This window comes from Paramisgurnus dabryanus, chromosome 6, assembly GCF_030506205.2.
Source record: "Paramisgurnus dabryanus chromosome 6, PD_genome_1.1, whole genome shotgun sequence".
Lineage (NCBI taxonomy): Eukaryota > Metazoa > Chordata > Actinopteri > Cypriniformes > Cobitidae > Paramisgurnus > Paramisgurnus dabryanus.
The window spans coordinates 40,888,753-40,904,612 of NC_133342.1; the positions used below are offsets into that span (position 1 = coordinate 40,888,753).

The 15,860-nt window shown below is 38.6% G+C and overlaps 1 protein-coding gene across 2 annotated transcripts in view; it reads right to left on the minus strand.

The window, feature by feature from the left end:
* The window catches only part of LOC135767163 (CD48 antigen-like), a 45,054-nt gene that overhangs the window by 13,474 nt on the left and 15,720 nt on the right, over positions 1 to 15,860 (minus strand). For both annotated transcript variants that reach the window (XM_065276820.1, XM_065276819.1), the window contains exons 2-4: positions 11,903 to 12,211; positions 9,271 to 9,528; positions 9,009 to 9,131 (exon numbers count right to left, since the gene is read on the minus strand). In XM_065276820.1, coding sequence (XP_065132892.1) covers positions 9,009 to 9,131; positions 9,271 to 9,528; positions 11,903 to 12,211 — 690 coding nt within the window. The remainder of the gene's footprint in view (positions 1 to 9,008; positions 9,132 to 9,270; positions 9,529 to 11,902; positions 12,212 to 15,860) is intronic.

Sequence of the window (15,860 nt, forward strand, 5' to 3'; positions counted from 1 at the left end):
GTCGGTCACGACGTGACGTCGTAGTGACCGACTGAAAGGGAACGTCTCGGTTACGGATGTAACCCTCGTTCCCTGAAGGAGGGAACGGAGACGTCACGTCCCGTCGCCACAGGTGCTGCCACCTGCTGTTACGGCCGGTCACACTTTCCGGCTTTCTCAGCGAAAAAGAAGCTAATTTCCTTATTTGCACCTGCTGCTTATATACGCACCTGGCGGGGCGGCGCCAGCATTATGCAAATATCTCAATGCCAAGTTCATTGGCGTTTTAGTAGTATTCGAAGCAGATTGGTCTCTCTAAGCGAGTTCCCAATTCGTCGGTCACGACGTGACGTCTCCGTTCCCTCCTTCAGGGAACGAGGGTTACATCCGTAACCGAGACGTTTTCGCCTCCGCCCCCAAAGGGAACAGCGTGACTACTAAATAAGGATAGTTCGCCCAAAAATGAAAATAATGTAATTAATGACTCACCCTTATGTTGTTATAAACTCGGAAGACCTCCGTTCATCTTCGGAACACAGTTTAAGATGTTTTATCGTTAGATTTAGTCCGAGAGCTTTCCCCTTCATTGAAAATCTATGTATGGTTTCCATGTCCAGAAAGTTAATAAAAACATCATCAAAGTAGTCCATGTGACATCACAGTGGGTCAGTAAGATTGTGTTGATGCATCGAAAATACAGTTTGGTCCAAAAATAGCAGAATTACGACTTTATTCAGCATTGTCTTCTCTTCCGGCTCGAGCGTGAAGTCACGTGACTGGAGTGACGCGCTGCCCTGTTCCTCAGATATGTTTGCTAAGTTTTTTTTTTTTTTCAAACTTATAGCCTGCGTCTCCCCAGACTGTAAAGCTCGGGCGCACAAAACAAAAGAAAAATAAAAGAAGCTGGGGCGGAACAAATAACAGTCAGCCGCATCGTACGTCAGCCGCGTCACTGACTTTATGCGGCGCCGCAGTCGGAAGACGTCAAAGTACCGCGAGAGCTCTTCAAGAAATCTTACGGAGTAGTTTAATTTCGACTCGCTCTCGCGGTATTTTGACGTCATCTGTATGTCAGTTCTTGCAGCGCAGCATGAGTCCAAACACACAGAAGTTACACAGATATCGTTGTATTCTTCATATAATTGGCTACATGTTTTGTCTATCAATATTTTCCATGAAGTCATTGGCTGATGGAGGAACGAGCGAGCCATTGGTAACCTCTCTAAAGGATGTCACGTTTTCGACGGCGCTGTTTGGATGATCTATTATACTACTTCCCTATTTTAAATACAAACTTTGAAGGCGGGTTCATGTGTTTAACGGAGTGTAAGCTCATATACCCTTACATGTTACGATTTAAATAGTCTTCAGATTATATATTATATTGTATTACCAGACATTCATGCGAAATCTGATGTAAACAATCTATATTTCACGGATTACACGCATTTGTGGAGAAATATGGTCATTGGATAATCTGAAACAGACTGGATTCGACTTGTGATCCCCACAAAGGTAAAAGAGTCATGTTTATTTTTGCGGGTTGTCATTTGGTCATAAAATACTACATATGATTCTAGAACATCTCAAAAAGGGTTTTACAGGGGGCATGGCTTAGCTAAATGAGATGTAAATGAGCCCTATTGTCTCCCCCAGCTGAAAAGAAGAGTCCCTTTCGTCTCGATTTTCTCGGTTTGAGTATTTCTGAGTTCCTATATTCAAATGGCCACAACTTCTCCAAATCTTATCAGATTTCCATGTGTTACACATCGTTGGAAAGCTTAGAAACTGCACTTTCAGAATCTGTGAATAACTCAAAATGCCCAGATCCGACTTGTGTCCCTACTTTCCGTGACTGGTCACATATATGATACAAAATATATTGCAATCAAGAACAAAAAGGGCACTATATTTTTTACATGTAATAGTTTTTCCTTATATGCTTTAATATATTGCAATATATGCGTAAAATTATATATGTAGATAGATAGGTCCTGACCTATGATCCTGACCCACACTCCTAATCAGTAGGTGGCAGTAATGCCCCTAAAAGTTGTTTGCCAACTGCCAGTAAAACTCAAGAAGAAGAAGAAGAAGGCTAATGTCAGCAGGCTCCAAGGAAACTTCAAGTTTTAAAAGGTACATAGTTTTTAATCGTTAACGAAAACGAACGAAAAAACGAAAACTAGCTGGGAAAAAACATTGTCGTTAACTGAAATAAAAATAAAAACGAGGCATTACAAAAAAACAATAACTAACTAAAACTGTAATGTGTGTCTGGCAAAACTAACTAAAATAAAATAAAAATATAGATTAAATGTCCTTAGTTTTCGTCTTTATCTTTTATAGAGCAAATAATGTTCAGCTTCAAATTCCTTTCCATGCGTCTCTCACTCACGCGGTGTCACACACACACACACATTCGCGAATTAATGACTCGTTTAAGTTGATTCCTTACAAGAGCCGTTTCTCAATATGCGTTCTTGTCTGTACTTGTGTTCTTGTGGACTTGTGAAACGTCATCAGTCGCGGCCCAAGTACTGTTCCAATTCAAAGTTCGCATCAAGCCCAAGTTCACATAAAATCCCCGGATGTGTTCTTGATCCGCCCATTTTATCGAGGATGCATCAGAGGAGACTTGTGTGGACTTATGACAGCGAAGTTTCCTAGAATGCATTTCGCGTCAGGAGTTTGTTCTTATGAGTCTGAACTTGCTAGTTCGAACTACGAAGGACACAAGTCCGAGTTTAGCGTACTTGGTATTGAGAAACGGCTAAGGTGTTGCAAATAAATGAGTCTTTTGAGTCGATTCTTTACAAAGCAAACGGGCCAAACGTTTTGAATTGGTTCGCGAATCAGTTTAAATGAATTGTTTAGATTGCTGCAACAACTGAATCGTCTGATGCAGTTTTGCTTGTGTCTAGAAACACGCAGAACATAAAGAGTGTTGTATTACGTGAATATGAATTAACTAATCTTTTAACTAAATGCAAAACTTCACACGTGTACCCGCCATTATATACACGCGACCTGTTAGTCATCAGAAACATTTAAACCCGCGTAACCGCCAGAAGCACTGTGAACACGTGAATGAAGAAAGTCCATCGATGATTGACGTCTGATTCGCTGTCTACTGTACTGTAAGTGCTTCTCACAACACACACACGTGACATGAGATTCACAACATAAGAAAACATGAGTTCTTTTCTAAAATCAGTTTGTATTTCATGTAAGTGTAAACTGTCGATGACCATCTTAGGAGATTCTCTGAGTGAACTTATGCATAACTTAATGCAAAACACTGTAGGTTTACTTGTCTGATATTTCAGCTATAAGCTGTATACATCAACATTAAGTTTTCAGACAATACAGGCAAAAATCCTCAGTTTGCTGTGGAGTCAAGAAATGTCTAAACATTAAAAGATAAATAGACAAATGTCACCTGTTTTAACATGCACACTATTCCAACTCAATAACACAACACGTTTGTATTTTAATACTATCTAATGTGGCCACGTTGAGACAATTAACTCAGAAGTGTTCAAGTGATGAACTGTGTCCTAATGCATTAATTGTTCACACGTGTGTAGTATCAGTTTGATCCATTTCTTTTGAGTTTTGCGTTTGGGTACAACATACAAGTCAGCATTAAAGGCTGTTTTTCTTTGTTGTTAAAGCATGTATGTGTTGAAACATAATCAAAGGTTGATCAAATGTGACTTCTGTATTTCTGACACACTGATATTCATCTTACCAATTTCTGGTCTCCACAGCAAACTTTTGTCTTTACTGTCCTGATACTTATGGTGTGCACTGTATACTGTGTATGTATGTGTGTATTTTTTTTCTCAAGAGTAACTACTAACTCGCTACTTGAGTATTTATTTCTTTAGATTACTTCCTTCACCTCTGGTTATTTGTCATGGTCTTGTCTCAGACTGAGCTCTCTGACAATCTGACAGAAATGTCTTGTAGTGGCTCAAAAATGGGTTGAATACATGTGGTTCATGTATGTCTTATTACATAAGTTATTATATAAGTTTTTTACTGGCACACATCACATTTTGCACTTACTGTGGAGTGTTGAACTTGAGACTGTTTACATATTTGTGATGAAGATTTATTTTAAACTGAGCATGTGTGGACAGGATTTTTTTGGAGGAAAAATTCCGGTTATAAAAATACCCGTGTCCGTGTGGACTAGGCCTTAAAGTTACGGCTGCATGATAAATCGCACGCGATTTTCTCTTGCGCACCTTGTCAGTAAAGCCGGTTCATTGATTTGTAGTAAATCACCATCAGCTGCTTTCAGAAGCTGCAACCGGTTCTGAAAGCAAGTGATGCCGCTTTACTACTAATCAACGAGATGCGCAACAATCACATGCAATTTATCGTCCAGCCCTACTTAAAATGTGTTTACTTACAGGTTGTAGATTTGAGGTTGGACCCGACAAAGTAAGGACTGCAACATCTTTGATGAGTAGATTCTTTTAGAGAACTGTGCCACACTGAAGCAGTCACTTGTGAAATGTTTAGAACAGACGACTAAAGTCAAACTAATTGTTGAGGAATTTCTGAATAAATGAACATTAGCCATTGTTCTCGTATGTTAATGTTTTTCAGAAGCCTGTTCAATGATTTAGTTTCCTGACATCCATCGATTGAACAACATTTTCTCACATGGTGTGATATTCTTTAGGGGTTTGTTTGGCAAAAAGGGGGTGGGGCGGTGGACAGTGCTCAGGGTGGAGACTGAAGATGGCGACTGTGTATTCCTGACATCACAATTTTTACGGAAGTAAAATGGGCTACTCCAGTGCTTCACAATCCGGGTCTTTATTCCAAGCAATAAAAATGATGATAGACATTAACATTTTTACACTCATTTAACACTCTGGGGTCGACGGTGGCGCGACTCTTTATTTTTCAATCACTCCGCAAAGAGACTTAAATTACTCTGCTGATTTTTGACATACAGATATGATTTATACATCATTTCAAACGTTAAAGTGTCTAGTTTTTTTCTGTCCACTCCCAATAAAAACAGAATGTTGTGCTTTTCGCAAAATTAAGAAAATAAACATGATGCACGTTCTGTTCTCTCTCCCTCAGTGAAGTCCTTTCAGAAACGCGTCAGAAAAATAAACTGTAACTTAACGAATACTTAGTGTAGAAACAAAAGATAAATGTCTACATAATGCTTGGAATGTCTCCTTTTAAATGATATAAGTGAAATTGAAAACAGATATTGTCATTCGGTGTAAACTGTATGAGAAGGAGGAGAAGTACCGTATTTCGCCAGTTACCTCATTATCTGTAATGAGATCGGATCGCCACACCCCCGCGCCATTGAAGTGAATGAGCAGAAACATCCATATGCATGACTCTTGCCTCCTGCAGTCAATGGATATGCAATCCACAATCCAGTCTCTCCATTCCTTGGTGTTCCATCCGATTGCACCAAACATGACATAAATCCTTATTTCCTTGTGTATGTGTGTCAGTATCTCCAGATGACGCGAGTGTTTTCTTTGTTCTTCCGTCAAACAGTTCACGCGATTGGAACACACATACACAAACACGCGAGTCAGGAAACTCGACGCGCTTTTTGGTATTCTTATATAATGCGCGATTCCAAACAGTACAATCCTTATTTAGTTGCGTCTAAGCTCATATCTCCGCACAGCAAGTTTATTAAACACAGGATCACTCGCATGTGCACACATTCACTGCTTTCATGATCAACACGTGAGGTAATGGCGGCGGTTGTAAACAAACATTGATACGTTTACCACGCGTGTCCCTTTTTGTGTTTCTACTATAATGATTACAAAAACACAAACAAGAGTCCAGACAATGATTGGCAGTTGTTCTTTTGAGCTTTTTACTGCACAAAAGTAAACCTCTCGCTGGCCAACCAAACACTAACCCTGTGTTGAAGTGTGTTCATGTTAAGATGGCCAAACAGTATCTTTACCATGATTAAGCTACTATGGTTTTTAAAAGGTAACTTATACTTGTGAAATTAATAGAAAATATTTCAATAGAAGTATATATAAATATATATAATGTGTGTGTGTGTGTATTTACATTATATTGAAAAGTAAACCTTATCATGGTTTTACTACAGAGAAAGTTATTCCTGTTGAACATCCACACAAGGCTCATTAGTGGCTCATTATTCAACTCTTTTGTCTCTCAGCTGTCAATCACTGATTATTCAGGAGCTTTCCCGCCTCCATGCATACAGCCTTTCCCAAGCAAAAGTGTCTTAGAAATTGTAAATCAATATCTTGCTTTATGTGATTGAATAGGCCATATGATTTTCACATCATTTTGAAGAAAAAACTCTAGACTACTAGATCCAGTTTGGAAAGTCTTGGGAAAACATGTTTAGAATGAGTTTTGTGGAGTTATATCAGTGACTTAAAAATTTAGCTTTTTCAAAAACCACGCATAAACATTTTTCTCTCAAAAATACAAACATGTACATACATGTTGATTATATGATATTGTAGCCAAGTTTGTGATGAACACAGTGTTATGAGACTTTTGCCATTAATATGTTTTTAAGCAACTGAAAAAAGCACAAATGTCAGTGCATGTCAAAACTTCCCAAGGGCCCTAAAAACCCCTTAGACCCCAGAGGGTTAAGCAAGTATGTGAGCTATCCCGGGCTATAGCAAAAAATGTAAACACTAGTCCTTAGATATTGAGCAGTAGTTTATGATTTATTTTGAGGTGATGGTGGTTAATACTTTCTCAGTTACAGTTAGTGCACATGATAGGCTAACAATTCCCATTAACTATATACACTCACCTAAAGAATTATTAGGAACACCATACAAATGCTGTGTTTGACCCCCTTTTGCCTTCAGAACTGCCTTAATTCCACGTGGCATTGATTCAACAAGGTGCTGAAAGCATTCTTTAGAAATGTTGGCCCATATTGATAGGATAGCATCTTGCAGTTGATGGAGATTTGTGGGATTCACACCCAGGGCAAAAAGCTCCCGTTCCACCACATCCCAAAGATGCTCTATTGGGTTGAGATCTGGTGACTGTGGGGGCCATTTTGTACAGTGAACTTATTGTCATGTTCACGAAACCAATTTAAAATTATTCGAGCTTTGTGACATGGTGCATTATCCTGCTGGAAGTAGCCATCAGATGATGGGTACACGGTGGTCATAAAGGGATGGACATGGTCAGAAACAATGCTCAGGTACAACCATGCCATGCTCAAAATTGCATGTTACGCCCAAAACACACCCATTTCTCTTTACGAGAATAGGACCAACCCTTTTCAACTGTGCGCTCAGCGCACAAACCATTTTTTCCCGTCGTTAAATTAGCAAAAGTGGAACCAGACACGCCCGTTTAGACCGCTTTAGACCATGCAATGAGATAGTTAAATAGGGCCCATTGTGTTATTGGTATTGAGTTATATGTTTAGGAATAAAAGTCTAACTGGCAAAAACAAACTTTTATTTCTCTGGGTTGGGGGGCATCATAAAGGAATTCATGCTTAGGGCGCCAAAATGGCTAGCAGCAGCACTGAGTCTTGGGCTTCTAAATCATATCGATCTATGTTGTTTATCTTGGACAGTTTGTCCAAATAACGTTTTTTTTTTTGCAGTGGCATTTAGTTTCTCCTGATAGGGTCCCTTCTCTTTTTCTTTCAACTTCTTAATTTCTTCCATTCTTTTTCAATCTTACCTTGTTTTAGCTAAACACACCCACAATTAAATCAGCGAAAACTGTAAACAGAGATTGTGCCTCTAAACATGGCACCCACAACCCATAATGCAACACTACTTGACGTATATTTACATTCCCTATAGAAACTGCACAGAGGAAGAAAGAGAGCAGTGAACGAGGAGATGGGAAGGAGGAGGGATGCTGGAAAAATTGCAGCTGGACCCAGAAGCCTGCTGTTGTTGTTAAAAAACATTTATTATTTGAAACTGATTCGCCAGGTTCTTCCCTCACTCAGCACACACAATCACATTTAAGTTCTGTCACCACTTATTACCAGTCACTATTTAAGTTACAGTCACACACACACACACACACACACACACACACACACACACACACACACACACACACACACACACACACACACACACACACACACACACTCTTTTTCCATTCAGGTTAATGCAAGCTGGTTTTGTACTGCCGTATCTAATAACCTGACTCCTTTCAATCTTAACCAGGACTTTGCCTGTGTATCTCCCCATCGCCGTCGAAGGAACCCTTGTTGGATTTAAGGAAAGTACTAGGATTATCTGTGGCGGGAAGAGTGTGTGTGCTAGAAGAACTATCATCAAGACTCTACTTATCACCTTTATTTCTCCACAAGTATCTGCTTTTAAGTTTACACTGTCAATAAACATCATTACTGTCTCCGTTGTCTTCTGTGTCATAACATTATTACCCTACAGATAAAAAATGTAGATGATGTTTTTCCTAAGATAACGTGTATCAGCCTTGGAGGAACGTGCATAAGAAATTTAATCTAACCTTATTAATTTGAATAGTAATATTAACAAAAAAGAATAAACACAGAAATGACTCACTATCTAGTCTACTAATAAGATCATTGTAAGGTTGTTGGAAAAATCACCATATACTGTAGTAAAATGTTACTTCTGCAGTAAAATCTTTATACATCCTTTACTTGTCTGAAAATAATCCTGAGTTTCTGCATTATATCATAAATCAACCGCAAACAACAAATTAACAACATAACGAAAGTTGTAACTTAAGGTCCAACAAGGTCTGCACCAAACTCGTGAGTTCAGTTCTCAGCCAACAGAATTATTGTGTTGTCATCAAGTATTGTTGTTGTTATTACTGTATTGTTATCAAGTTAAGATAAGATAAATGCCAAACGCCTAAATATAAATATGTATATTGTAAGCAAATTTGCCTAAAGGTTCTTTAATTTATATTTTAAGTTTAAAGTTGTGCATGGTTTGAAGGGAGTGTTTTAATGTTAAATGTAAAAAAATCATATATACCTTTATTTATTTTCCCACGGATGAATAAAAAAATCAACAAAACCACCAACACCACTGCCACCATACAGATCACCACGTTGCGATGTGTGATGGAATCGATTTGTTGTTCTGGTTTCTTTGGATCTGTAACAACAGTCAATTCAAACAAAGTCACTTATAAGATTAGTAAACATTAGGATCTATGAGATCTCTGCTAGATTTCTGCTATCATTGCATCTTTATTAATAGCATTGTGCTGTGTTGTCTAGGAGCAAATGTTTACCTTCACAATTCTGAGGAATGTTTATTTTGTTTGTTTCCCAGCTGACAGGGTTGCTATGGTTACAGATGATGGTATCATTACTACAGATCAGGATGAGAGTAAACTTCTCATGTGATGTCACTTCCTCTGGAGAGCAGCTGGCATTATTATAAGTGGAGTTAAGTTTGAGGTCATGAGCTCTACATGTGAAGTTTACACTACAGGAGTTACCGTTTAACCAGATGGAGATGAGAGTCAGATCAGGAGTCTTTACTGCATCTGGAACACACATGCAAGAATATAAACCCACAAAGATACACAACAAAGAATAATGAACTGCACAAAGACCAACCATGTGTATCCAGTAACAGAAATAAACTGTTAAGAGAAATAAACTTCAATGTGACCTCTGCATTTAACCCATCCCAGTGAGTAGTGAACACACACACTGCAAGTCATAAACACACACACACAGAGCAGTGGGCAGCTATCGCAGCACCCAGGGAGCAATTAGGGTAAGGTGCCTTGCTCAAGGGCACTACAGTTGCAACCCGCTAGCCGTGACTCGAACCAGCAACTCTCCGGTTTTAAGCCCGACTCTTTAATGACTAGACTTCAACTGAACTCAGGCTTTTGCCAGTAACTTATTGTAGACAGGGATGGGACGATTACCGGTTTCACGATTAACCATGATAAAATGTCCTGACGGTTAGTATTATAGTTTTAAATTTAATTATCATTACAACAGTGTTTGAATACCATGATTTTGAAAACTCGCGGTAAATCCTGTCCCGCCAGAATCAGTTTGACGCATGCATGCACATGCAACTTAGTTTTTTGCACAAGAAGACATTTAAGGGTTAATGTATTGTATTCATTAAAGGGAAACTTATTAGGCAGATTTATTTATTTTTCACCAACACATAATTTCAGGGACATGAAATATTAAAGGGGACAGAGAATGAAAACCATTTTTACCTTGTCTTTGTTGAATAATGTTAGTCTACCCGTATTCACGAACATTCAAAAAGTTCTAGACATGCTAAACATATCTGTCTCATAAAATTTCCTCTTTTAGAAATGTCAGCCAGAAAACGGCCCAATCTGAAAAACTGATGCTTATGACATCACAGGCATCTCCCTGCCCCTTCACTTTAAAATAATTGGCTACATTTTTTTTGTGGCAGCAAAGTCAGCCAATCAGTAATGAGATTGCAAGTTAAGCCAGTAGGGGAGCCAAATAGGTGCAAAACCACTTGTTTAAAATCCCCCACCCTAATAGAGCTATCTGAGAGAGGGTTTTAGGAAGCTTCTAAGGCATTACAGACCCAAACAAAAACATTTTTATCTACATGTCACATCACAGAACAAAGATAAATACCCCGTTCAATCATTCTATGTCACCTTTTACTTGTGATTTTCAAAAATAAAACTTTAAAATGTTTTCAGTGTGTGTATCAGTTCTTTTTGAACATTTCCATCTCATTTTAAGAAAACCATGATAATATTAATAACCGTGATAACTTTGGTCACTATAATTATGCAGCCCAGTCTCACGAAATTTCGTTATATAGTCACGTATTTTTTTTATTCTTTTTTCGTGCTATTATCACGAAATTTCGTGTTTTTTCGTGATCGTATAACGAATTCCTGTTTTCGTGTGATTATCACGTATTGGTTACTCAACTGTTTTGTCCTATTTTCTTACCATTGTCGCTTCGGTTTAGGGTTAGATTTACATAAAATGACATCCCTAACCAAACCCAACTCTAACCCTAACGCCAGGCGACATATAAAAAAATAAATCAGAAAAAATTGTATAAACCAATATATAAAGTGACATTCTAATGCAAGCACCAAATCTAACCCTAAACCGAAGCGACAATGGTTTAAAAATAGGAAAAAGCAGTTGAGTAACCAATACGTGATAATCACACGAAAACAGGAATTCGTTATACGATCACGAAAAAAACACGAAATTTCGTGATAATAGCACGAAAAAAGAATCAAAAAAATACGTGACTATATCACGAAACTTTGTGAGACTGGGTAGAATTATGATATGAAATTTTCATACCGTCCCATCCCTAATTGTAGATTTTACATTTATGTTATTTACTGACAACAGTTTGTTCAAAGGTAAAATGAACATGAAACATTTTCAGTCTTTATCTTCTACAGTAAGTTACTGGCAACCAGCTGCATTATTACAGCAAATTTTTTACAGTGTATGTTTACATTATATGTAGTGTAGTACTGTCTAAGTAAAGATAATATGTAAGAAATAATTGACAATGGGCTGTTGAATTATTTGAAAATAATGCACACCCTATGTGGTAATGTGGCATGACACGAAGTGGATATGATAAGGAGAGTAGTCAATTATTCCACTTTTACCACGGTTGCCACATACATTGCTCTGGTGGTTATTTTAAGACATTTGGCAGATTAGGTATCCGGTTTACAGAAAAATAATCAACACCATTAAATTAATTCAGCTGAGGTTAAAATAAAAGATCACAACAAAAAAAGTTTTCCAGCATAAATTAAGTATCGTATTGTATTTTATTCATGGTGCTACATTTTGCATGCTGTGAGACTGCAAACCCCTAGCAATCTACATTTCATGTTATTAATCAGCTCTCAAACTCACCTATAACAGATACCCTGTGTACAGAGTCTCTATTTGATTTTCCAGTTATTTTAGCTGTATAAACTCCACTGTCTGTCTTCTTCATGTTCTTCAGTGTTAGAGAGAAGGTTTTGTTATTGAAATCCACTCTGTCCTTATAGTCATCGTAATATTTTACCCTTTTAGATTCATTATAATATTTCACTATAGTGTCTGATTTTTCATTATGCCAGTATATTTCTTCAATCTCATCAGGTAGTTTATCTCTCTGTATATCCAGTTGAACAGAAGCTCCTGTTTCCACATACACAGTATCTTCAGCTCTGGACCCTGAGAAGAGAGAGAAATACAGATTAGTAGTTGCTGGTTATATTTTCCATAAACCCATTTAACATCAATAACATTTAACATTGTTTGAACAGATATTATCATGTTACTTTTTATTTCCAGAAAACACATTTCTTACACTCTGAGGCTATTTTGGGGGTTTTCCTGCCTGGATTTGGCCTACCCAATTTCAAAAGCTTCCCGTACTCACATTAGGGTTGCCACCCATGTCTGATAAAAAACCTGGACATATCGATGATGACCCGGCCAATTGGTTTGCTCACAAGCCCCCCCCCCATAGCATAATATTTCTATAGGCCTATGCCATTATTGGCAACACTTTACAATTCTCTTTTTTTTCAATTCTTATTTGTTAACTAACCGTGAGCAGTACATTTGTTACTGTATTTGTTAATCTTTGATAACGTTAGTAAATAAAAATACAGCTGTTCATGGTTTATTCATGTTAGTTCACAGTGCATTAACTAATGTTAACAAGATTTAAATAAATGTATTATTAACATTAACAAAGATAAAAAAAATTGCTTTATGCTATAAGTGCAGTTTATTATTAGTTAATGTGTTAACTAATGAACCTTATTGTAAAGTGTTACCCAATTATTTGTTCATTATGTTAAAATATGTAAATCAAGTTTACAATTTATTAAAGCTGCTTATACTATTTATGTAAACTGTTTTTATTTATATTCCATTGCAACTCTAAACAGGTCTAAATAGCATCTAGCAAATATGCACATGAAATTAAACTTGTTGAACTCACCTCAACATGTATTTTACAATCATTTAACCTGTTTCTAGATACACTGATTAGTTTGGTTCGGGAGAAGCAAGTATATAGCCCGCCCACACTGACAATTGATTGGTTGATGTCCTGAAACAGGCCGATCAGGATGCTCTCTGTCTTACATGAGCTAAATGAGGCAAACACACACACAGACGCAAGGTCTCCCTCTCTGCCGTGCGCGCGCTAAATTTCATATTCACATAGCTTTTCGAAAACCGGGACATTCAGTGTCCCGGGAGAGTTGATACATTTCCCGGGACAGGTTATTAAAAAGAAGGACAATCCCGGTAAAACCGGGACAGGTGGCAACCCTAACTCACATGCAGAGGTTCACATACAAACGTTTGTTATCATTTTACAGGAAACCCTTTGAAATTACATAAAACACTGTTGAAAGTGCTAAACATGGTTGTATGTGTTGTCAGTCCTCTAATAAACAAAAAATAAATAGGCTCTTTTTGATGTTTTTTTCTTAAGTCTGTATTTAAAAGTGTATAACTCTGGCGAAACCTGCAGACAGTTTTGTTTGATTTCAGCAATTGTCAACTTACAGAGGAAAGGGGTATTTTTTTCTCTATCATAATCTATGCAAAAGTTATTTTACTCCAACTGATGGGAGGAATAATACGCTTTTTGTATACAATTTCTGCCTAAAAACATTTGAAGTGTCCCCATAACCACATACAGTGGAATAAATGCAATATCTTTATATCATTTTAAAGAAAACCCTTTGAAGTTACATAAAAAGCTGCTGTTTGTGACAAATATTGTTATTTACGTTGTTTTTCATATGATGAAAGACCAGATTTTCTTTTTTTATGTTGTAAACACTGTCTTTGATAGTGTATAACTCTGGTTCTTTGTGCTCTAGCACAGTGTTTCTCAACCCTGGTCCTCAAGGACCCCCTTCCAGAATGTTTTAGATGTCTCCTTAATCAACACACCTGATTTAAATTATTAGCTTGATAGGGAGACATTCTGGAAGGAGGCTGATGAGTTGGTTTCAGGTGTTTTAAATAAGGAGACATCTAAAACTTTCTGGAAGGGGGTCCTTGAGGACCAGGGTTGAGAAACACTGCTCTAGCAGACTGCAGACAGTTCTGGTTGTTACCAGCAGCAGACAGTAAACACCCAAAAAAAATATGAACTCTTTAGCATGTCGCATTCAAAAGATATTCTTATTTTACTGAAGGGTGTGAAAATACATTTTTCATATAAATATTATTTTTTTGTTCTGCACATATAATAAATAGCAAGGGATTAATTATGCACACAACCAAAGAAATGCTGTGAATGGACTCATTTTTTAGAGTAGGACCTAAGGGTGTTTTCACATATACACTGTTTAGGTCGACCCAAATGACGTGTCGCTCCGAGTACGGTGCGTTTGGGTCAGTGTGAACACAACAGCTGCACTCGGGTGCGCACTAAACGACCGCTCCGAGACCGCTCTAAACAGGTGGTCTCGGAGCGGCTGTTGCCGAACTCTGGGGCGACCCACCTGTGGTGTGAACACTGCTGGACCTCGGGCCGAACCAAATACAGGAAGTTCTCCACATGTTTGAGCCACTGGGCTTTCGTTGTGACGTGAGCCGGGTGTTATATTGTGGGTTAACAACAAACAAGCCAATCCTGGTCCGTTGCATAGAGATTCGCTGTCTCCTTTACGTTTGAGCTGATGATTTTATAAATGCATAGCTGTCCTCCACACACAAATAGTGACATTACGGGCTTTTAGCAAACGGCTCCGTGAGAAAGGCTTTAATAGAACAGCTACGCAATTTCGCGTTAAAGCAAAGAAACTTCGCAAAGACATGCATCATTTATCTCCACATCTTGATAGCTGCGCTCTCCCTGTCAAGCTGGTTGTCGTGGAAACGTGGGGGTGGTCATGAGACGGTAAGAGCTGTCAGAGACCAATGACAGCGCTGACCGTTGTCACATGGTGTACGGTGCGGCATTTCGAGTAAAGTAACAAATATATATATGTGAACACGGACCGCACTAACTGAAAAATGATACAATGTATTTTGGTGCGCTCCGAGGCCGCACCACGGTGCGCACCAACATATGTGAAAACAACCTAAGATAAAAGATGGTGTAGCATTTGTGGCTATCTGTGCTATCTGTGTCAGGAAAAACTTCGGAGTCAAGTGCAAGTTAACAATGTTTATTGAGAAAAATAAAGAATTAGAGAGCTGGAGTGCAAAGTCACTGGTAAGATCCATACACGGCACACACCCTCGACTCACTCTGGATGTAATCACTACTATGGGAATGATGCACGCCCAACAGTAGGAGAGAGTGAGTCGGCGCTACAAGATAGTCCAGTACAGATCTGAAGAGAAAGAGAGCCACCCACGCACACCGTCGAGAACACCAGCACAGTCACCACACACAACAGAGAGATGAAACACGCCGCCCTGAAGGTGGATGACAGGCGGAGATGGAAGGTGGAGACGGGGTAATCCACTGTGGAATCCTGATGTAGATGAAGCCACCCGGAAGTAACTGGTAACCACCTAATGACGAAGCGAACCAGCTGTCCCGAGATACAAACAGTCAATAGAGTCAATGTAATCCACAATGGTGAAATAGTGTAATCCACTCACGGGTGATGATGCAAGCCGATGTGAAACAGAGACAGTTGGTGTACCGCCTAAAAACGAAGCGAACCAGCTGATCCGAGAGACAAATAAAGTCAATGAGTTCCAGTAATCCACAAGCGAGCGGTCCGGGCGAAGACGAGCCTCCGGATGCCGTAATCCAATCCTGGGGTAACTAGAGGAGGAGACAAGAAAGCGTCCGACAAGGCAGAGTAGCAAGACTGTGATCAAACAAATGAGC